This window comes from Malus domestica, chromosome 05 (genome assembly GCF_042453785.1).
Source record: "Malus domestica chromosome 05, GDT2T_hap1".
NCBI classification, from domain to species: domain Eukaryota; kingdom Viridiplantae; phylum Streptophyta; class Magnoliopsida; order Rosales; family Rosaceae; genus Malus; species Malus domestica.
In genome coordinates, this window is record NC_091665.1 from 19732775 (window position 1) to 19758215 (window position 25441).

At 37.2% G+C, this 25441-nt stretch overlaps 1 protein-coding gene across 1 annotated transcript; it reads left to right on the forward strand.

Annotated features, from left to right (window-relative positions):
- Nucleotides 1-21386: 21386 nt before the first annotated feature.
- On the forward strand, nt 21387-21872 carry LOC139196114 (uncharacterized). Its single transcript, XM_070821776.1, has one exon. It carries the CDS (start codon nt 21387-21389, stop codon nt 21870-21872), a length of 486 nt encoding a protein of 161 aa, XP_070677877.1.
- Nucleotides 21873-25441: the final 3569 nt, after the last annotated feature.

A 25441-nucleotide genomic window follows, 5' to 3' on the forward strand; every position in this document is an offset into this window, starting at 1 on the left:
TATGTATGGCTTACATTTTGCATGTCAACTCTAGCGTTCCTTCACAATTTTTTTGCATGGAGATTTTTTCGCAAAGTTTAGTATATAATAAAGGGATGTCCCATATACTAATGGTAGCGGCACTACCTGGGATCCTTTCTGTCTTCCTTGGAAGGGGGTTTGTACGGCCAGGGCAACTTAATAGTCCCATCTGTGAGCATGGTATCAAAGAAGGCTTGGAACTCTTTGTCGCTGCATGCTAGCGGATGATAGGTTTCCATATCGCTCTCAATTTCCTTCATTTTCTATAGGTTGTAGTCAGATCTGTCATCCACGGCTAGGGCATGATGAGCTTCATTTTTGTCAGTTTTCCAGGATCTCCCCATGGAAGGTTTGACCGACAAGCTAGTCTTCCTCACTACCTCCAAGAGCCTGGAGAACTGGTTGATATCGATGTTCTCCAAATACACCCTGTAGTCAGCTACAATGTTGCTGATGCAGATCTCAACAAGAGCTTCCTCATCCTTCTCGTCATAGCAGTCAATGGCGAGGTCTCGGAAACGTTTGACAAAAGTCATTGGATCTTACCTGTGTTTTTGGCATGTATTATAGAGCTGAGTTGTTGTGACATTTTCCTCATGTTGGAAATATTTTTTACAAAACTTTCTTTCCAGCTCTTCCTAGGTCTAGATGGAACCTGGTGCGAGGTTGGTGTACCAAGTATAGGCATGGTCAGTTAGGCTTTTTGAGAACTCCCTGAGATGGAGGCTGCAGTCCCCGACATAAGGACCCAAAATGTCAATGAAACGGCTTATACCTTAGGGCTGCCCTTCCTCTCGTAAAAAAAAAAAAAAACAAGGTTAGGAGTCTTGTATCCTTTAGAATATGGTATGTGGAGAACGTTGATTGGATATGGTGGCTCATGAATATATTTCCAGTCCCCCGAGCTCATGTGTAGCTCTTTTTTTAGCATGACTATGACGTCTTCCTGAGTGACAAATGATGATGCTTTCTCAGGACCCTTGCCAGTAGCAGCAGCTGACTCCTCCTGAAAAGCCTTTTCTCTGTCTGCAATCATTGTCACTAGCTTTCTTATTTGGCTTCAGGATTGAGTTTTTCAACTCTTTCACGAATGCAACAATTTCCTTTTGGGCTTTACCTAAGGCATAAATGGCTACGATGATGTCTGGCATGTCATATTCATCCAGGTTTTCTTGGCTTTCCTGGCGTTGGTCTTCGTGTTAAGACTCGTCGAGTTGGGAAGCAGCCTTACCTGTGTCTGAGGCATTGCCGCTCATGGCAGTGTTTCTTTTGGATTTGGGAGCCATTAAATGAAGATTGCGACCTGTCCCCAGCAGAGTCGCCAATTTATGTTGGAAGACTTTTAGGTCGAGGTGGACTTGGACTTTGAGAATGTTCTTTTGTCTCTCTTGGTACAGATTCGTAACAAGTCCTGGGATATCTTAAAAGAGAAAGCTTGTCTTAGGAAATACCCCAGTAACATTAACGACTCAATGATAGCATGAAAGATCAAGATAATGACCTGCTCAAGTGAAACGGGTGTGGAAGCTAGAAGATTATTAGTTTACATGAGAGAGAAGGTTGGCATGGTTGCATGGCATTCTTAGCTGCATGTTTTGGGCTTTCCTAGGGTGATAACAAGGCTTTTAATGGTTGAGATGTTTGATAGAAGGTTGTGGAAATTGCTAAGGTTGCATGAATGGTGATGCTTGAGGCTTGGAGTAACCTTCTCGACTAAAATGGAGCTATTTGGGTTTCTTCCTGGGTGGTTCTATCTTACTGATTTTTTTCTATGTTCCTCCTCTCTAATGGTTTCTCTCCCTCTTTATGTAAATGAAGGGTTCTTCTTTAGGCTTAAAAGGAATATCCTTTTGTGGCTTGGTCTTCCCCTTCTTTCTTCCTAGCTATCATATTATTCCCCTTTTGGTGTAAACTAGTTGCACTGTTGAGACCTGTAGATTGCTTATTCCCGAGGCATGTCTTTCCCAGGGCGGCCTTCCATAAGCGCTAAATTTGGTAGCGTGCTTCACGGCTTATGTGCGTGGTTATCTATGCAGGCTAGGAAGGGAAAGTCAGCATTAAATGCCTGACTTGCTAGGCCTTAACATGCATTTAATGCAAGAATCTAGTTTAATCCTAAATAAGGGGGTTGGCTTGCTAGATAAAGGGATAAGCTAGGCTAGTTCTCTCTCAATGATGCTTGCGTGGAATACAAAGGGTATGGGATTTAAATCTTTGGGCTCCCAAGCTGCCCAAAGTCTTCCATGACCTCGATTCCACGTAGGCCCGATAACCTTCCATAACCATCCACACCACAATCTACTTGGCAAGCCCTAAATACGTGACTTGGGCTTAGCATGATTTATGGCTAAGGAAGCATGGCGTGATGAATAGGTATGAGCATGGCGTGGAATGGCATGTCTATGAATATATTCTTCTTCGATCCTATGCCTTGGCATGTGTTTGGACTTGAATGTAGGCTTTGCATGACAATTGGGCCTTGAGACTTGGTTGGATTGGTGTGTGACATTTTTAAGCCCCAACAACTTTATATCTCGAATGGAGTGCAGGAGTAAATAGTCATATGTGTTGAAACTTATAAGCAATGTTATGGAACTAAGCTATGGGAAAAGCATTTATCTCACATACATGATAAAATTTTGGCTCTCGATCAGTATCCTTTATTTAAAGAGAAGAAGAAATAAAGAGTACTTAAAGAAAATTGTAACACAAACAGTACCTAACGAAAACTAGCCGCATGATGTACGATGAACAGATACGATTGATTGATCCTCCAGATCCTCACAAAGAGGATCGGTATCCTTCATTTTTTCAAAATAATTTCGTACAAAGTAGCATCGCTTCTAGCTTTTCGATTCATACTAGCACATTGATCAAAACAGATATAGGGGAGAAAATAAATTAGAAGTTCACACAATTAATTTTTAGCATAAGGCTGGTACATTCCATAAATATTTGACAATTTACGTCCTCAAAACATAGTTGCTAAAATCAACTATTGCTATTTTCTCGTTATATTTTAAGCTTGAATCTTCACTCCCTATCGATAAAATTGAAACTTATGTTAACTTATGGTTATTCCTACATGGTAATGGTAAATAGCCGCAGTGGAAAAATCTTTCTCGTGCCCTAGGCCCCTAGCTGTGTGTATATGCACTATACAAAGAAAATCATAAAGTTGAAAGTTGAAACGCGTTTTTTCTTGGGTCCCCAAACGCGGGAACTTTTATACCATTTTCAGTTTTCACGAGTCTAATTGTCCCATTATTCCACATAACCTTTTCTAAGTGATGGAATTACCGTTTAATTAGTAGCTCTTTGGGATTTCATGGAGACATAAATTTGATTATTTGATAAGAGGATGAAATTTGTGGTGAAATTATAAATCCTACATCGAGGAAGGAAGCCTTGCATGGTAATTTAAATAATCATAAAAGCATCTCCAAATAAGATGTCAAATATAGTATGTCAAAATTTTATTTGATGGTTGATGTGGCCAATTGAATACAAGTGCTAAATTCTTTTCTTTTCCAATAGATGTGTCAAATATTTATTTTATTATTTTATTGGGCATAGAGTTACATTAACTATTAAAAAATAATCAAAATTAGTTTTAGTTTTTATTCTATTGATTGTTAATGGGACCCATGCATTAAAAATAAATTAAATATATTTGACTCATTCTTTGTGTGCTATCAAAAAAGACAACTAGAACGCAAGGAGTCAAATGACTCACATGCCACATTGATGGGGATTTTACCACCCACCAAAGTAGGGATAAAAATACTTAAAAATACTTGCAAGAGTACAAGGTTATTGTAGTATAGCAGCTCAAGTAAGGTCGTTCTCCACCAAGGTTCTAAAAATCGCTAGGCGCTAGTCGGGCGCCGAGCGGGGGCCTAGCGCCTAGGCGGCCTTGGCGGATTTATGTAAATTTATTATATATCATGTAAATAAGTGCCTATTTACACCTAAAAAAAACTATACTTGTATGGATAATAAAAGAATGATAAAATGTAAAAATAGAAGTAGAAGAATACACAAATTATAGACATCTAAAAAGTTCAATATTTAAAAAACAATAAGCATATAATCATAATGATGAGGATTTGGATGATAGACTAAATTCTTCTTGTTCATGAATCATGATCTTTGTATTGGATTAGACATAGACTAAATTATTTAACCTTGTCGTATCTAGTTTTTTTTTTTTCTTTGTATGTATCCCCTCAAAAGTGCTCCAATTGGATCAACTTGTAGTAAATCCATCATTTGCAAATTAGGTACACCATTTCCATAAGTATACTACCATGAAATCAAAAAAGAAAAAAGCACACAATTGATAAAAAATATAAAAAAATATAATAAAAACCTCCTAGGGCCGCCTAGCTTCCAGCCGACTTTTCCAAACCCCTTGCCCAAAATTGGGGCAAGGCTCCACCGCCCAGCGCCTAGGCCGATTTTTAGAACAGTGTTCTCCATAGGGATTGAATCAATAATTTATGTAAATACCAAATCTTAATTAATTATTTGAAAACAAAGCTTGGAAAAAGGTAATTTAATGACCTAAAATATTAAAAACGAATTTAATTAAAAATAATTGAATAAATTGGCATAGTAAATAAAACAAAAGAAAATAGTTTTGAAAATAAATTTGACCACTAGTGTCACATCCTGGCTCAGGTCCCACCATATCCCGGACTTGACTTCGCCGTAGCATGATATTGTCCGCTTTGGGCCCCGACCACACCCTCACGGTTTTGTTTCTGGGAACTCACACGAGAACTTCCCAGTGGGTCACCCATCATGGGATTGCTCTCGCGCGAACTCACTTAAATTCGGAGTTCCGATGGAACCCGAAGCTAGTGAGCTCCCAAAATGCATCATGCTAGGTAGAGATGGGAATATACATATAAGGCTTACATGATCCACTCCCCTGGACGATGTGGGATGTAACAATTAGGGTTCAACCATCACCTTAACAATCCTACGTAGTTCTTCCAATTACTTATGAATTACCCATGCATATTTTGAAGGTTGGGTTTTCCTGAAGTATGCCCTACATGGATCCTCCAACATAAAACATATATCTAACATGCAACTCGTGCATTCAGATCGAATGTGAACATGCAAGACTCGTTAAGTTTTGTGAAAACCTTTTGAAAAACCATATAACTCTTAAGACATGTCGTCCATCCTAAGAAGTTACACATATTAATCATAGTGCCAATTCCAAGGACAGCCCTTTGCCAAAATTGCATCAAATTACTTTTCTCAATACCCTAATGGTGGCCAATCATCAAGACAATTAAATTAGATAGTTTAAACGGGTTAATCAAAACCTACATGCATAATATCATAAGCAAATTGAAAAGAAACTACATATTGTTGCTAAGGCTCATAACCTCGCCCTAGCAAAGGAAACTAGTTACTAACAATCATAAAACAAAATATTATTAAAAACAAGGAAAGAAAACACCTTGAAAATAAACTTCAAAGTTGCGTTTCCTCCTCTCTTCTTTACCCTAATTGCTAAAAAGCCTTATTTATACTACTACAAAATAAAATCCTTGCTAGAAAAGGTCTTCTAAAAACTAGGAAACAAAATAGAATAAGATAACTAGGAAATAAAATGATTCCTATTTAAACCAAAATTCGGACTTCTCAGAAAATCACACTTTTGACCAACCAATTCAATTCCGATTTGGTCCCAAAATATCACTTTTGAAAGTTGAAGACATCCCCTACAAATCCTCAAAAGGAATCTTCCTCAAAATATGTCATCTTGACTTTCAAAATACCCAAAACGTCCAAAAACGTCAATTTGGGAAAGCTGCGCGCTGGGTCTTTATTTCATTGCCACGGTCAAACAACTTGGTAGAAAAATCTGAAATTTTGATACAATAATCTTGAAAGACTCAGGAATATCCTACAATTGGAATCACTCCAAAATTCATCCGTTTGGTCACTTTTTGCTCCAGAGGACGTCGAATGTCCTACATTGAAAATATAATCCAAAGTATCAAAATCTCACAAAGTAACCAATAAATTAATACTAAGATTAGGGTAAAATATATAGTATAATATGACTCATCACACATAATATTTGACATCTCTTTTGAATATGGTCTAAGTCTCTCCCTCTTATTGTTGGTTAATTTTAAAATAGATGTTCACATTTTAATATAAGGTTAGTTAGCTAAAGGTCAATAAAATCTTTACTAATTAGTCATAAATCAATACTCAATTTTCATTTAGGACATAAACAATCAAATATTTATAATAATTATTTATAGGTCAATGAAGCATGTCACATGAATTTAAGCTAGTTAGAAAATAACTATTATACCCTTATACCTTTCTCTTGACTTTATTTTTTTTTCTCCTCTCTCTAATTCTTATCTACTCCCTATCAAAACGCATTCACCAGCTCCAAATCCTATCAGCCCTTCAAGGTAGAACATGATAAGGGTTTGTAACTACGAAAAGTAAAGCTGATCCCAGGGAAATTTTTTCATATTAATTAGAACCATACATATGGCCAGTAGAGATATATATGTTGACTTGTATTGGGATTCATGCGATTGTGGGATTCCTATTATCATGGGTTTCCTAGTTTGGGATGTATTCCTTGTAATCAATTGTAATTATTCTTTCCTTATTATGATAGGATTGTATATATACCTCTGAATGAGAAGAATACACATAACATTGAAAAGCATTCTTTCTTCTTGGCACCAAAGTTGAGTTAGAAAAAAATCGAGCCCCAATTGGGTTGGTATTGTCGTGCTCAACACACTTTTCGTTGTGCCTCTATTCTGATGTAAACAGTGAGCGACTTAACGTCGTTGTTGTTCGAGTTCGTTATCCCGTTTTTTGATTGATTGCAGCAAGCGACTCAACGTTGTTGTTACCCACGTTCTTTCAGTTTTCCTGTCTTCATGTTCCAGGTTTCCATCACCACACTATAGACTTTAATTTGCACCGATAGCAAGGCAAATGGCTGAAGAAAAGGCGACTGGTTATGTGCATATTCTTGCTGCTGCTCCAATTATGGTGCAGTCGAATAATTCCAGTTTTAACATTGGTATGGTATTGGATGTGAAGAACTATGATTTATGGGCTCCTCTTATTCAAATCCATATCGCTGGAAGGACGAAAATGGGGTATCTTTGTGGGTCTATCAAGGCACCTAACAAAGACGATCCTAAATATGATGATTGGTTATCTAAAGATCAGAGAATTAAGAGTTGGCTATTGCCTTCAATGAAGCCGGAGATTATGAAGTGGTACATTCGGTTATCTACTTTGAAGGAGATTTAGGACACTCTTAAGGCAGCCTACTATGATGAGAATAATGAGGCTAGAATTTATTCTTTGAATAAGAAGGCATCACGTCTTCGTCAAAATGGTCGACCTTTGGCTACATATTTCGGAGAATTAATTGAGATTTTTTAGGAATTGGATCACTTTAATAAAGTGTCCATGGAGTGTGAAAACGACATTAAAACATTTCACAAATCCACTGAGAGACAGAGTCTAGTGTTTCTTGGTGGCCTCGATGATGTTTTTTATTAGGTTCGTGGAGAAGTGCTGGGAAAGGATCCCTCGCTTAGGTAAATGCCGACAAGGTAAGTGCCCACACTATGGCATGACAGGACACTCCAAGAGTTACTGCTTTGAGATGATTGGATATCCAGAGAATTAGGATAAGACTTGTGATCCCCGCTGCAACAAATCATGAGCCTCCGTTGTAGAAACAAAGAATGATTCAGATCAAATAGCAAACAAGGCATCCACCATGATTGCTGCGGCAGGTAGTAGTGATGGTAAGGCACTAAATATTTCCACTTCTGTTACGAAAATACATGGATAATTGGTTCCGGAGCTACTGAACATATGACTTGTGATTCTAGACAGGTTCCATCCCTAAAAACCTCCTCACAAACCTTGGTCAATATTGCTAATAGGGATGCCGCCCCAGTTGTCGGGGAAGGCATGGTTGTCCTTTATGATATCATGAAACTTGACACTGTTGTTGTGGTTCCCTCCTTAAATTATAATTTGTAATCTGTTGCCCAAATAACTCTTGTCTTACACTGTTTGGTTATTTTTTGGCCCTATTTTTATGTTTTTAAGGACATCCGGACGCGAAAGACGATTGGTTATGGTATTAGATGTGGGAAGCTTTATTACTTGGAGTTGACTACTAGTAGTTTTGGCTTGCTGACTCAAGCTCTTTCCATAGACGATTCTCAAGGGGATACTAATAAAGTGTCAAACATCTGGATGTGGCACCAACGCCTTGGGCATGCTTCTTTTGGTTATCTGCATAAATTATTTCCTAGTTTGTTTGTTAAGAATGATGCTTCTTAGTTTAAGTGTGATGTTTGTGATTTGGCTAAAAGCCATCGAACTTCTTTTCCTCCAAGTTTAAATAAAAGTTTGGTTCTTTTTATGATTGTGCATTCTAATGTGTTCCCTCGAAAATAGTCACGCTTGGCGGTGCTCATTGGTTTGTTACTTTTATTGACGATTGTACAAGAATGACTTGGGTTAGTTTTTTAAAGTCGAAAAATGAAGTTAAGTCGGCCTTTTAAAAGTTCCATAAAATGGTTGTTGTGCAGTACAACATGAATATCCAGGTTCTTCGAAGTGACAATGGCGGAGAGTATATATGTTAATACAAAACTTCGTTCATTTCTTGATATGCATGGTATTGTTCATCAGACCACATGCCCGTATACTCATCAACATAATGGGGTTGCTGAACGCAAAAATAGACACTTGTTAGAGGTGGTTCGTACCTCGCTTGTTGAGGCACATCTTCCTTTACATTATTGGTTATTTTGTGAGATTTTAATATTTTGGATCATATTTCCAATGTAGGATATTTGATTTCCTCTTGAGCAAAAAATGATTAAATGGATGGATTTTGGAGTGATTCTAATTGGAGGATGCTCGTGAGTCTTTCAAGATGATTGTGTCAAAGTTTCAGATTTTTCTACCAAGCCGTTTGACCATGGCGAAGAAAAGAATGCCCAGCGCACAGCTTTTTCAGATTAACGTTTCTGGACGTTTTGGGCATTTTGGAGGTCAAGATGGCATATTTTGAGGAAGACTCCTTCTGAGGATTTGATAGGGATATCTCAAGCTTTTAAAAAAAAAAAACTTTTAGGACCAAATCGAGGTTGATATGGTCAGTCAAAAGTCTAATTTTTGTAGAAGTCCGAATTTCAGTTCAAATAGGAAATCTTTTATTTCCTAGTTATCTTATTCTATTATGTTTCGTAGTTTTTAGAAAACCTTTTCTAGGTAGGATTTTATTTTGTAGTATTAGAAATAAGGCTTTTTAGCCATTAGAGAAGAAAACAAACACATTACTTCAGAAGAGGGCACTACTTTGGAGAATGCAGTTTAGAGAGCTTTTGACGATTCAAGTTTATTTTCAATGTGTTTTCTATCCATATTCTTAATAATATTTTGTTTAATGATTTTTCGTTACTAATTTTGTTTGCTAAGGCGAGGCTACGAGCCTTAGCAAGAATATATAGTTTCTTTTCAATTTACTTATGATATTATACATGCAGGTTTTGAATTATTAATCATCGTTTTTTAAACTATCTAATTGTCTTGATGATTGGCCACCATTAGGGTATTTAGAAAAGTAATTTGATGCAATTTTGGCGAGGGGTTATCCCTGAAATTGGCGCTGGCTTTTTATGGTTAATATGTGTAACTTCTTAGGATGGATGACACGTTTTAAAGGTTATATGGTTTTTCAAAAGGTTTTCACAAAATTTAATGAGTCTTGCATGTTCACATTCAATCTGGACACTACAGACGGGTTGCATGTTAGATATACGTTCTATGTTGGAGGTTCCAAGTAGGGCATACTTTAGGAAAACTTAACCTTCAAAATATGCATGTGTAATTCATAAGTAATTGGAAGAACTACGTAGAATTGTTAAGTTGATGTCAGAACCCTAGTGCTTAAATAGATTTTCAAACTATTTTCTTTTGTTTTTTTTACTTTCCCAATTTATTTAATTATTGTTAATTAAATTCGTTTTAAATATTTTAGAGGCTTATTATATTAACACCCCACAAATTGTTGAATAAACATCACATACTTAATACACCCCACATTTATTTTTTCAATTAAAAAATATCTTTATACACCCCACATACCTCTCCATAATACCCTCACACCCCACATTCTCAAAACACACATAATATTTCTATATACACCCCAATTTCTTCAAATTTTATAATACTCATTTGTAATGTTGATGGATTGAATCTAGATACCCTGCTGTTCCCAGGCTAATTAGTTATGTGATTGACTTGTTTTTCGTTTCCAGCTTGATAGCATATTATCATTAACCACTTTGGAGACTAACACTTATCTTAAATTTTTTTTTATCTTTGTGTAGATTGGAAAATCTTGTCACTTCCAAACTCAAGAATTATCCAAACTCAAGATCTTATGTAACTTTTCTATAACAAAAAAAAAATTAAAAAAAAAAAGAATTATTGAAAGTTTCAAGCCGTTGGTATTGCAATTCACAGAGTTGGTTTAAAGGCATAAGTTCTGAAGTTTTTCGACATAATAAATGTCGGGATGTGATATAATGTGTGGTTAGAGAGAAAATAATTTCTTACAATCACAGTGACTTTTAGCATTGGCATATTCATAGACATTTTGTTAGGGTTTTCTCAATCAATGTGTTGGTAGTTTCATTAGTTGGGATTTTGTTCAATAATGGAGGGTGGGAGGGTTTTGATAATTGAAAAAGATAAATAATACGTTAAAAGTGACGTGTGGTGTATTTGAAAAATTCTTATTTTTTTATAACTTAATAAGGTCGAATTTGTCATTGCATAGTAGAATACATAAGTAATTTCATATTGAATTTTTTGTGGGGTGCATTCAACAATATGTAGAGTGTTAATAGAAAAAACCTATTTTAGTTCATAAAATCACCCTTTTTCAAACTTTGTTTTCAAATAATTAATTAAGATTTTGGTTTTGCATAAATTATTCATTCAATCCTAGTGGAAAACGACCTTACTTGAGTTGATATACCATGATAACCTTGTACTCTTGCAAGTTTTTTTAAGTTTTTTTTTTCTCTACTTTTGCAGGTGGTAAAAATCATATCAAAGCATTCACGTCTGCGGCCTATCTTATTAATCATCTTCCTTCTCGCACTCTCGACTTCCAAACACCGTTTCAGGCCCTCATGGCTCAGACTAACTGTCCACCGGTTCCAAATCTTTCCCCGGGGGTTCTGGGGTGCATTGCTTTTGTTCACCTCCATCCTCCTTAACGAAATAGTAAACTTGAGCCTCGAGCTTTCCATTGCGTGTTTGTGGGTACTACCCAAAAGGGATATCACTTCAACTAAGAAGATGCTTATCACTTCAGATGTGATTTTTCATGAGAATGAAATGTTTTTCAGTTCCTTCAAGTCGTTACGTCAGGGGGAGTATCGGGATAAGGAAGTTCGGTTTTTTTGACTATTTTTCTGCGGCTGGAAATGAGTTGCATGAAGAGAAGCTATCCCAATTGGAGCCCACGGCATCTGATGATCAGCAGGCCACTGAACAGCAGCCCATTGACCAGCGGCTGACTGAACAGCAGTCCACTGACCAGCGGCCCACTGAACAGCAGCCAACTAATCAGGACACGGCCCTTCGGCCTCGGGAGAAAAATCAACCCACGGTTTTTGGGCTTGAAAGAGAGCTGCAGCCCATGTTCTTAAATGAAACCGAGCAGCAACGGCTAGCACGGGATCCTTCTCCAGATGTTATTACAGATCAGAATATGGACTCGTCTTCTGTTAGTACACATAGCCAATCGGCTTCTCCACCGGATGCACCTCCCCTTCATCGCCTTCCAAAGCGTATTAACCGAGGTATTCCTAAACCCACTTACGAGGCAGATCCTAAGTGTAAACATAAGTACTCCATGAGTGAAACAAATTCAGATTCAAGAGTGAGATATCCATTAAATAATTATGTGTCTACCCGTCACCTGTCTGAATCAAATGTGATCCTTCACGGAGATCTAACCGAGGAGATTTACATGGACCTTCCGCCAAGGTGTAATGATCCGGACATACGGAAACAAAAGGTATGTAGGCTCAGGAAGTCATTGTATGGGTTGAAGCAATCTCCAAGAGCCTGGTTTGGTAGATTCACCAAGTCCATGAAAGCATTTGGCTACAAACAGAGTAATTGGGATCACACATTATTCCTAAAATGCAAGAACGGAAAGATTACAACTCTCATTGTATATGTGGATGATATGGTGGTTGTCGTTAATGATCCAATTGAGCAAGTAGCCTTGCAGAAATATTGTCCACAAAATTTGAAATGAAAGATCTCAGTTCTTTAAAATATTTCCTTGGGATTGAAGTGTCGAGGTGTAAGTCCAGATATTTCTGTCACAAAGGAAGTACATTCTTAACTTATTGGAAGAAACCAGTTTGTCAGCGTGCAAGTTGGTGGCTACTCCGTTGGCAGAAGGAATAAAGCTAGGTATCAATTAGAACCAGGTACCGGTTGATAGATGGAGGTACCAAAGGTTAGTAGGAAGATTAATGTATTTGGCCTATACTTGGCAGGATCTTGCTCATGCATTAAGTGTAGTTAGTCAATATATGCATAATCCAAGAGAACAACACATATGTGCCTTTATGAGATATTGAGTTACTTGACAGGGACCCCGGTTAAAGGAATTTTGTTTCGAAAGAATGGGCATTTCAAAATTGAAGGTTATACATATGCTGACTGGGTAGGATTGACGGATGATAGGCTTTCAACATCCGGGTATTTCACCTTTATTGGAGGAAATCTAGTAACATGGAGAAGCAAGAAGCAAAATGTAGTAGCAAGGTCAAGCGCAGAAGCTGAATATAGAGGTATGGCACTTGGTATTTGTGAAATCTTGTGGCTTAAGTTTCTATTACAAGATTTGGGGGTCAAACATGCTCGGTCAATGAAGTTATTATGTGACAATAAAGCAGCTCGTGATATTGCACATAATTCGGTGCAACATGATAGGACTAAGTATGTGGAGGTTGACAGGTTCTTTATTAAGGAGAAGTTGGACAGTAAAGTAATCGAGGTTCCTCCCATAGGAACTGAAGATCAAGTAGCGGACATTCTCACCAAGGCGGTTTCTAGTGACAAGTTCTAAAGGTTTATAGACAAGTTGGGCATGTGCAACATATATGCACCAACTTGAGGGGGGGTGTTGACTTGTATTGGGATTCCTACGATTGTGGGATTCCTTTTATAATAGGTTTCCTAGTTTGGGATGTATTCCTTGTAATCAATTGTAATTATTCTTTCCTTATTATGATAGGAATGCATATGATTGTATATATACCTCTGAATGAGAAGAATACACATAACATTGAAAAACATTCTTTCTTCTATATATGGCTTAGAAAATATAGATCATAAAACAGCCTAACTAGAACCAAATTTTCCATGAGAGGCTACATAAAACTAACAACACTTTCCATTGTGCAAATCAGTAATATCCTCCCAAGTGCAAATCAATAGTATCCATCATTTTCTCTTTAGCAGCGGTGACGGTGATGAGCGGTGTAAATGGAAAATCCAAATGCAAATCAAGGTGGAATTTGTTTGATGTCTAAAGACTTGTCAGCCACCTTCCTTCTCTCTTTTCTCCAGTGTGATTGGTATTTTTACTTTACAAGTTGAGTAAAACTTACAGGCCGTCATAGGGCAAATGTGGCCAAACATTTCCCTTGTTTACGTTTATACAAACCATCCTAATTTGCTCAGCAATAAATAAATAAATAAACAAAGAGCAAGCAGAAGGATGTAACAAATTCCAATTACAAATGTTTTGGTCGTGGAGATTCTTTTCTAGGGTAGTGTCCATCAAAACCCTCTTGAATTGTAGGTGCGTTTGCGAGAGTTTTACGGTCATCAATTCAAAATTAGGAAAATGACAATGCGTTGTAGTGTCTGAAGTCAAATGTAACCATCACGCAAGGTGTGAAGCATAGGAAGCGTGTGAATGATAAAAAAAAAATAGAACCACAAAAAGGACACTGTGTTGCAGTGCCTGATTCAAAAGTAAAAACAGAACTAGAAAACAGAAAACACAATGCAATGTCTGAATCAAAATGTAAAAAAAGAAAGAAAAACAAAAAAACAAAACCAAGAAACAATAATGCAGTGTCTGAATCCAAATGTCAAAGTAACGTAAAAAACATAACTAGGAACTAGGCACTGCCATGCAGTGTCTGAATCAAAATGTTAAAAAACAGACCCCGGAAACGGACATTACGCTGCAGTGTCTGAATCCAAATGTCAAAGTAACGTAAAAAGCATAACCAGGAACTGGTTACTACAATGCAGTATCTGAATCAAAATGTTAAAAAAAAAAAGGAGAAGAAGAAGAAGAAGAAAACATAATTAGGAAGGAGACACTACAACGTCTAATTTCGTATTGACCAATTCCAAAATACAAATAATAGGAGAAGGAGGGTGTCAGTTGAAGTGAGTGGTATTGCTTAATTTTTTTTTAAAAGTAGCTTTATGAAAAAGTTGAGACATAAATTGTGCTTGGTAAATGAGTTTTTTTTTTCTTTTCTTTTTCAAGAGGCGCGAAATTAATGGAACTCTAATAAGGGCAATATTACACCCTCCCCTTCTAGTAACCCAATGCGTCTTCTTTTGCAATTAATGAAACTCTAATAAGGGCATGATTTATGCACACTTTTATTTCTTCTACACAATATGTTTATTCTTGATTCTCTTTTGATTCGTTCAATCCATTGAGCATAATTAAATAAAGTATGCTCTCATGTTTTCCCTTCATCCCACGTCTAATGTCACAATACGTTTACGATTTGATTAAAAAAATTATAGTGCAAATAGCTTTGGTACCTTTATGACCTAATCAATTCCTCCTAGTGGAAATGACATGCAATATATAATCTCAAATGCAAAAGTAGGAAAAAAGTGTCAAAGAAAACGGCCTAAGGCCTCATACGTACACACTGCCCACACATTGGCTAATTTCTGAAGCAAGAAAAAGAAACAAAGCATATTCTAATTCTTTGGAACTACCACAGGGTGGCTTAGTAGTTGAGAACGAATTTCAAGTCTATATTCCACATAGCACATCCTTTGTTCGATTACTGGTGTTGGTGAATCAAATGATGGTGGCCAAGGGACGCTGAAATGTCTATGTGAGTATTCTCGGCCCCTAGAATGATGGATTGCCGTGACGAAGCTATCAGCTTGTCTCCTTTTTTTGAAGAAAAAAAAATCGAATTCTTTGGCGATCGAATTTTAAACCCTAATTATCTGGCTCTCTTTGGTCAATTGTCATCCCAGATTTGATAGACCCAACTCAATAAAAAGATGCCCCCCCTCCCCATATCTCTTGCATCTTCAATTCCCACTACTCCTTTTCAAGTGCATGTTGGCTGCACTCCATCTTCTTCAAAGAAAAAAAAGGCATAAAAGTTGAGTTCACTGTCACAAACAATGACCATGCAATCCAAAGCTTTTGCCTCAAGCTTTCTCTAAAGCAGTCACGGTAACTCATGTTCCAATCAAATAATATCATATGTAAATTTTTAATTATATGACATTGTATTAATAAATAAACAAAACACATAACAATGAATCCATTTACAAGAGTTGCTCTCTTTCTTACACATCACACATTTCTTTTTTTGCTTAAATTAGGACTGCACGTGCCTTTGAAGCGTAAGGAGGAAGGCTGTTGTCTGTTAGTGACGTAAGAGGAAAAAGGAATCATGGTTTGGGACCCCAAGACGAGAAGAAGACCAGCATGCCTTTTTATCTTGTTATTTTCAATTTTTAACTATCATATGCTACTGCTAGGCTAGATTAGTAACTAACACATGCATAAGAACGTGGCTTTCTGTGCAAGTCCAAACGATGAAACAAGTGAAAACTTCATAAATCTAATCATAAACAATAAAAATAGCCATTATCATGAATGAACTAGAGAAGGTTATGACTTTATTATAGCGTTTGAACGCTACTAATGTGTGAGTAGCATTAAAATGCTAACCACTTGATTAGACTCACTTGTTTTGTTAGGATTATATATATTTCATCATTTAACCTAAAAACATAAACAATTTGAATCACAACATAATAAGTGGTGGAACCATTAATCGTATCCCAAAGGGTCCTATAGTATACAAGTTAAATAATTTTTTTAGACAAAAGAAATGCTTGCAATGCGTACAATTTTTTTTTGAGTTCAGTCAACTTATGCTAAGTTTTGTCACTGAGGTATTTCGCTGAGCACTTGTGCGCTGTTGACACTGTCAAACCATATTGTCCCAGCATTTGAGCTTCACCTACGAAGAAGGTATCTAATTGAATACTTGGTGGGCACTACTGAGTTATGTACCAGAAAGCCATAATACTTTTGGGAGACCTTCCAATCCATTTTTTTTCGTTTCCGGTAGGGTCCCGGAACCCAGGTAGTCCCTAAATGAATCCGTCCACAGAGAGGTAGACCTAGCAAAACAAGTGATTATCTTTGTATTAATCTACTATACTGTTGCATCTTAAGTTCTATATTAATTAATCAGACGTAGATTACGTAAGAATATTTTATTTACAAACTATATTTTGAAGCTGCAACTTTGGACGATAAGATCATATGTCGAATCGAGTATGGTGTGCATTAGAAATATATAAACCGAAAAAATGACTAAGAATAAAGTAGAGAATGATGAGAAAACCCTTTCCATTACATTATTATTATATTCATGTGCAATGAAGATGGCTTTGTTTACAAGGAACAACAATTTTGTCTGCTGCATGCAGATTGCAGATGCCTTTTTACCATAAATATATAAATTAAGCCCCAATTGAACCCATGATCTTTCAGTTCTCATTCCAATGGCCCGCAGTTTAATTGGATTAATTTCTTTTTTTATTATTTTTTTAGGGTTGTAGATATTTTCTGGGATGGATGGATCATCAATCATGGGACTGAAACAGAGAAAAAGATTATTAGAGCAATAAGAGTCCGAAAATATATCTGAGGTATAAAATCAGTATCACACATGAGATGCCACCATATACCCAAACACAATCCGATAATGCAGATCTGGTGAATGGTGAGTCTGTGCTGTCATTCTCGTCCATCTTTTCTCCAGCTTCAACAATTTTAATCTCTTTTGCTATATCTATCCAAATCAAGCATAAACATGATTGCTAAAACAATGTATGGATGGCAAATTCATGCATGTCACGTCGACTAACAAATGCCCTATAACTAGCAACTAATAATTTTTTTATTTCTAAAGGAAACTCCGAAAATTCTCACAATGCTACGTTCCATTCAACATTGTAACAAGCTGCTACCAATGTGGTGATTTTTGGTTTTTTTTTTTTTTTTTTTTTTTTTTTTTTTTGTTTTGTTTCTTACCGGTGCTCATGATGTGGTATAGAATCTCCACTGTGTCAGGGGACCAAGCAGGGCATAGGAATCGACTAGCCTTCAACAGCTTCGTGCGAAATTAGAGTGATTCAACATGTGGTTCTGCCTGTTCCACCACGTCTCTGTTAATTTCCATTACCAATCGTGAAACTCCATGAGCAGCAGGATGTTGAGGTCCGGAATTCAAAGTGAAATTTTTCATTTGCATGTTACGGAGGTTTCCGCCAACACCCGTGTTCCCAAAGGGCCACCAGTGCAGGTTGATGAAATCCCGCCAAAAGTTCCTCAACTATACCATTGTTTAATGCACGATGCTTTTCGAACAAGAGAACTTCATCTAATGTTAATCCAAGTCAAAAGTCCTCAACACGCAATGATCCTCACCTCATCACTAAATATATATTTTACGGTGAGTGAATTAAGTCATTTTAGAACGATTCTGATACTCATATACAAACGATTTTGTAAGAGAAGTTAATAAACTTAATATCTCAAATGGAGTGCAGGAGTGAATGGTCATTTGTGTTGTAACTTACAAGCAATGTCATGGAACTAGGAAAGGGATCCTCTCCGGATCCCTTCCACCAAATTCACCAAATCAATCAATCCGAGCCTTTAAAATTTGATCAAACGGCTACAAACAGGGGGCCCCTTTAAAAGTTATAATAATTTTAGCCATTTGATCAAATTTCAAAAGTCCGAATTAGGTGATTGGGTGGATTTGGTGGAAGAGATCCGAAGAGGATCCCTTTCCTTGGATTAAGCTCTATGAAAAGCATTTATCTCATATACATGATGAAAATTTGAAGATCCACCAATATATAAAGAACTTGCATTTGAAGATCCACCAATATATAGTGACGCATAGAACTTTGAAGATTAACCACACCAAGGGGGATGAGGTGAGCTTAGCCTTACAATAGGCTAACAATAATGTGATTCAAATTTGCTTGTGACGATAATCAAACTTAAGACATCTCATTTACAATTGAATAGGAATATCACTATACCGTAGTACTAAATGACAAATTGTATGTCTTCTTAATGTTTGTAATTAAAATCGGTCGCCTCAAAAAATATAAAAATAACTAATTAAGAGTAGATTATAAAGGCCAAATTTATTATTATAAAATAAAATTTTAATAAATGTTGTAGCCTATTTTATCTGACAAGGTTAAGGGCTGGTTTGGTATTGCTGTGCTTTGAAAAAAAGCTGCTGTGAGAATAAGCGGCTGTGCTGTGAGAATAAGCGGCTGTGAAATAAATCAGCAGAGTGTTTGGTAAACTTTTTGTAAAAGTGCTTTTGGAAGAAAAAAAGCAGTCTAATAATGGGTCTTTTCATTAACGAAGCACTGTAGCTCCGTGTGCTTTGAAAAAAAACCAGTTTTCCAAAGCTGCAAATAGCAGCTTCAGCTTTTTCCTTTGATTTCAGCTTATTCTCACAGCAGCTTCCAAAATAAGCCTTTTTTTTTCAGTTTACCAAACACCTAAAACCCTCACAGCTTTTTTTCATGGGTGCTTTTTTTTTAAGCACCTCACTCCCAAACTAGGTCTAAGGGGGGCCGGTGGCAAGGGTAGAGAGATTTAGAGAGATGTGTTTGTAGAATTGTAGGGGAATGTGTGTGTTAGCCCTCCAACATAGTACCTTTATTTATAGTAGTAAAGGGAGAGAAGATATTCCTTCATCCCCAAGGAATAGAAGTTGTAATAGGAAAGGATAACTAGAATCAAATCTAATTTAGGATTTACACAATCACACTTAAATTAGGAAAGTTTGCAACACTCCCCATTGAGTGTGTAAATACTCAAGGTAGATTTAGCATCATGCAAAAGTTGAGGAAGTCGACTCGTCGGCACTGATTCTAAGGAACAACGCTTATTTTCAATAAGGTAGGAACTTGCATAAGTATGTCTCATTAAAAAACTCTAAGGCTATGGCAAAAACCTGAGAATGGACAAAATCCATATTCTAAGGAAACATGTGTGAGAAATGCAAAGTCAAAAGAAACGTGTACGGGACATCATCAGGGATATGACCAGCCTAATGTGGGTGCCTCGTTAAAACCTAGTTAGGTAGCAAAAACCCAGTGGGAAAAATGCTCCTAATCGTAGGGAAAAAGAGTACATTAAGATCAAACAAGTATTCTTCATGATACTCCCCCTAAGTTTTACAAAATTTCGAAGAGAAATAGCAATGTTACAAGTTAGAAAGTTTACGCATACCAATTACATGAACAAGCTTTTGAAACATATTCTTCGGTAGTGATTTGGTGAAGAGGTCGGCCAGATTGTCTTGTGAACCGATTTGAGTGACTTCAATCTTCTGATGCTCTTGTTGTTGATGTGAAAAAGAAAAACTTCGACGCAATGTGCTTGCGTGACTTCAATCTTCTGATGCTCTTGTCTTATGAACGGATTTGCGTGACTTCAACAAGCTATTCGATGCATGTTGAGTTGTCTTCAAAGATCGTTGTAGGGACATCTACGGCGAGGTAGAGATCGAATGAGCTTCAAATATGGCCTACTACTGCTTTCAACAAAAGCATTCCCGAGTTGCTTCATGTAAGGCGAGAATTTCAACATGTTTAGATAAAGTGGAAACTAAGGTCTGTTTAGTTGACCTCCAAGAGATTGCAGTGCCTCCAACGGTAAAGACATAACCCATTTGAGAACGCGCCTTGTGCAGTTCAGACAAGTATCCTGTGTTGGAATAACCAACAAGGCAAGAATCGACTCGAGAAGCAAAATATGCGGCATCACTTGAGGATCCGTAGGGATATAACAAGCCCAAATCCATAGTACCCTTAAGGTAATAAAAGATGTCTTTCACGTCAGTCCAATGTCTGCATGTAGGTGCATTACTGTATCTTGCCAAAAGATTAATAGCGAAGGAGATGTCGGGTCTAGTGCATTGAGCTAAGTACAATAAAGCGCCTATCACACTTAGATAAGGAACTTCAGGCTCCAAAATCTCTTCATCATCCTCCTTTGGATGAAAATGATCTCGTTTTGCATCTAGCGATCGAACGACCATATGAGTACTTAAAGGCTTCGCTTTATCCTCATTAAAGTGGCACAACACCTTCTGGGTGTAGTTCAATTGATGTACTAGGATTCCATTCGAACAATGCTCTATCTCGAGACTGAGATAGTATCAAGTCTTACCTAGATCTTTCATCTCAAATTCTGACTTCAGGTGCGCGGCAGTTCTTGCGAGCTCTTAAGGAGTTCCGATGAGATTCATGCCATCGACATATACTGTAACAATCGTAAATCCAGAACGTGACTTCTTAATGAACACACAAGGGCATAGTTTGTTGTTCACATATCCCTGAATAGTCAAATACTTACTTTAACGGTTATACCACATTCTTTCGGATCGCTTCAAATCGTAAAGTGAATGCCTCAGCCAAATTGAGAGCGTGTTCCAAGGTTTGGAAATATTTGAACCAGTCAACGTAAGTCCTTCAGGAAATATTTGGCTTGGTATTGGCGGCTTGCACGGTGCAAGGTCAGGGGTTCGAAGTGTAAACGTGAGTCATTAAAAATAAGTATGTAAATATATTGTAAATATTAAGAGTCCTTTATTAGGAAGGATTAATTGTTGTGTCCCTTAGTGATTATTATTTCCATATAGAACAAGGATTGTATTTGTATATATTCAAGGAAGTAATACAATGAAAATTATCTCGTAGAATTCTATTTGGCATCAAAGCCAAGGCAGCCGTAACCTTAGTTTTTCTGTTGTGCTCAGTCCGCAAGTTTTTTTCTACAATTCTTCTCGCAGAAATCAGTGTCGCTGTGTGTGCAGCAGTGTGGTGGGTCGAGCGGTGTGGTGCGTGTGTAACAGTCGTTTTTTTTTTATTGTTGAAGCAGAATGACATCGGAGGAAGGCTGTGGCGTATTGAAGTTGGAGGGCAGTGTTTGTAACCCAACCAATAATCCAGTATTGAATCTTGTCGTTATTCAGAGTGATGCATCTGCCGTACCAAACACCATGAAACTAAATGGATCAAATTATCCTCTTTGGTCCAAGGTTTTAGAGATGCACATCGCTGGACGCGGTAGGAATGGCTTTGTGATTAGGAGTACCAAGGAGCCTGCTGAGGATAGTGCCGAGTATGAGACGTGGGAGATAGAGAATGCAATAGTAAAAGGGTGGTTAATTAATTCCATGGAACCTGCTATTATAGGATTTTTTATTCACCTGCATACTGCTAAAGAAGTTTGGGAAGAGGTGGTTTGGACCTATTATGATGGTTTGGATATTTCTCAAATTTATGAATTGAAGGTTAAATCTTTCAGACTCCGTCAAGATGGCCAGCCAGTTGATGTGTATTATGCTGATCTCAAGTCCGTTTAGCAAGAGTTAGATCAAAGAAAGCTAATCAAGATGGGGTGTGTTGTGGATCTCAAGACCATTCGAGAAGAAATTCAAATTGATCATGTGTATGCCTTTTTGGCGGGTTTGGATGATATCTTTGATAAAGTACGAAGTGATATTCTACGTGCTCAACCCTTACCATCTGTTGAGGAGGTGTTCTCTGTTGTTTGGTGTAAAGCACAACGACATGCCACTATGATGGATGGAAGTAACAATCAAAGAGGGCTGCTGTCCATGGCCATGATTTCTAGGCTAACTGGTGCTCATCGTCCTAATAATCCTTCTAATCAATCTTTAAATTCTCATCCCTTCAACCGAGAAAATAAATATGATTTGAAGTGTACTTTCTGTGGACAAACTCGTCATATTGAGGATACGTGCTTTTCTAAGCATGGGGTGCCTAATTGGTTTCTAGAATTGAAGAAAAAAACTACGTGCAAATGAGCGTGGAAGTGCGAGCAATAATGGAGGCTGTGCCTCCCTAGCTACTGCTCCACTGAAGGCTAAGGAGGCCAAGCCTACTTCTCATGACCCGAGTCAAACCTTGTTGACTCGTCCTCCACCACAGGTACTGTAGGGCATGGTCTTTTAGCCTCCAATACTGAGCATCATACAGGTTGGATTCTAGACTCTAGTGCAACTGATCATATGACATATGATAAGAATATGTTTCAATGTATGACAACATCTCACAGGGAATATATTGCCACCGCCTGAAGGAAGATTTGTGAAAAACATGTTCATTTAAGCAACATCTATTAGCATGCAATTAACAATTAAAGGCGGAATCATGCTTGCATGCACTTAAAAACAAAACATTAACCATGAAATTCAAAGCCTAGTAGATTGGTGAACCAAGACTCAACTCAAATCAAAGTGAGTTGAGAAATTTATACCTTTGTAGATTCCTCTTTGCATAAGCAAAGGCTAATCACCCAAAGAGAGGGCCTTCATTCCTTGCATCTTAAATCTATGGATTTGGATGGATGAAAAGGTTTCTCCAAGTTCTCAAAATAGAGAACCTCTAAGTCTCCACACCAAGGTTAGATTGGAGAAGAAATGAGTGACCTTGGAGGAGTGGGATTGCTAACTAATCCCTCCAAGGGGGCCGGCCTCTTTAGAGAGAAAGGAGAGCTTTGTGTTCTCTCCAATTTCCTAAAAAAAAACCCTTAAATGAATTTTGGCTATAAAGTCATATTTATACCTTAATTCATTGGAGTGACAAACTTGTAAATAAGTCCAAAACCCACTCCATCTCTAAATGGCCGGCCATAGGGATTCATTGGACTATTTGGGCTTTTGTGAATCATTATTCATTAAGTTGTCATACAACTTAAGTCAATGGACTTGACGTTCGAAGCCCATTGGGCCTTAAGGTCCAAATCTATCCCGAGGTCTTTAACGAACTTATTCGTTTGATTAATTAACATATTAATTAATCCTTGCCATAAATAATTAAACCATTTAATTATTCTTACTCATCTCTGTTGTTTCTTCAATCTCTACCTTACACGGTGTACGATCCATTAGGTTCCTTTTAGCGAGGCAGTGGGCGATTAAAACTCTTTCAAATCGATTGTGAATTGAAACTTACTTTCAATTCTCCTTTTAGTGTTTATACACGTTTAGGGCTTCCACAAACCAAGAGTGACACCTAGCAGCATATCATGGTTACCCAAGCTAATCAAAAGAGGTGGAGAACCTATTCAGTTTAGGATTACAAATGCAATACGGTCTTTCTCTAATACAATACTCTTGACCACATTGTTTGGTTTGATAGTTTATTCATGTCTACTATCCAATGTGATTCGTGTGCTTATATGATTACCTTGAATGTGATTTGGAACGACTTCCTAAATCTCATTCATACTCTGATCAGAGATTCTTAATCATATCATAGAGTATTCTCCCTCAAACAGTTTGAAGGTTAGAGATCCCTTGTTGCGCATTCACTTGCCTCCATGGCTAAGTGGCTTAACCCCAACTATGTCGTGGACACCCTCCTGATGGAGTGACTTTGACATAATCAAAGATCAAGGACTTAACCACAAGACAACTATGATGCCTCAGGTCAAAGGACTACTTTGCATTATCCCAACCATGAGTTCTCATGTGACATGAATATGAGAACTCTTCGTTGATCGTGTTCAGTGAACTCATTCTCTATTGAGCATCTACGTACTTGTCTTGATGTCACACACACCAATGACTCGAGACTAGTCACTCTCCCTAAGAGAAGACACAACACGTACTGATCTTAACGGACTGTCAATGCCCAATTGGCAATCCTATGATCAGGAATGTTTAGGATGTGTCTACGAAAGAATGGTCTCATGAATCTAACTTCTTTAGATTGCATTCTCCCAATCACATATTCCTTGGACTTATCGTTTAAGCATATAACATTTATATGAGACGGCTCAAACAATAATCTTTGCCCTTTATATTTAAACTACATTAGTTTAACTTTGTGAAATGTCCGTAAAGTATCATCATATGATTGGTTTTAGGGCACATTTCCAACAATCTCCCATTTGCACTAGAGCCAATCAGCTTGGTTATCAGTGATGATACATCTTCTGTAGTCATTTCATAAATGGCTGAGTAGTAGGCCTAGACAATGGATATCTATATGTTATCCATAGAAGCAACCTTGAGAATAACGACGTCACCATTATACATGATTCTTAATCATGTGGTTCAGTCTCTCATTTGAGTTCGGATCTTGATGAGACCTTGATTCCCTGGCTTGAGCTATCGCCCCATTAGTGTCGTAGTGTCGGTACACTAGAGACACTTTCTGGTTGGAACCGAATAGAGAGTTCATAAATGAACTTTCCCATCCAAACAACAATGTTGTAAGCTTCTATATGGCAATATATTTTGCATTCATAATGGAACACACTAAAGTCATTACTTTAACGTTTCCATCCAAATATCTCTTTAGTCATAATAAAGAGATATCTGTTTATCTCTTCATTCATAATGAAGAAACATCCAATGATGGATTAGATTCATAATCTAATACATTTACGCTTCCATTACGTTACTCTAATTCTTCCTCAATTATTGAGGAATCTATCCTTTAGTATTTCTTAAATACTTAAGGACTCACTTGACAGTTGCCATGGTTCTGATCCTGGGCTTGTACTGATATCGTCTTGTACCTTTCTAGGTACAACTCATATCAATGTTTTTCATACAATATGAAATACATAAATCACCTTTCTGCTTACACATAAAGGATTCTATTTACGCATTATTTCTTTGGGAGTCAAAGAGTACGTTCTCTTTGAGAAGAGCAACTTCTTAGTCTCACTAGAGTTGTCCTTCTAATTGAAGTTTATCATCATATGAGAAACTTCCTAGCATCTATCGTCTATTATTAGGGATTGATATAATCCAATTATATCATGAAATATATCATTATAGATTTCCATCCCATGTATATAGACTATATCTCCCATATACATTCTATCTTCATATAATGTTTTAAAGTCATAACTTTAACGAAGAAGAATTCTTTTCATTTCCAAAATTAATATATC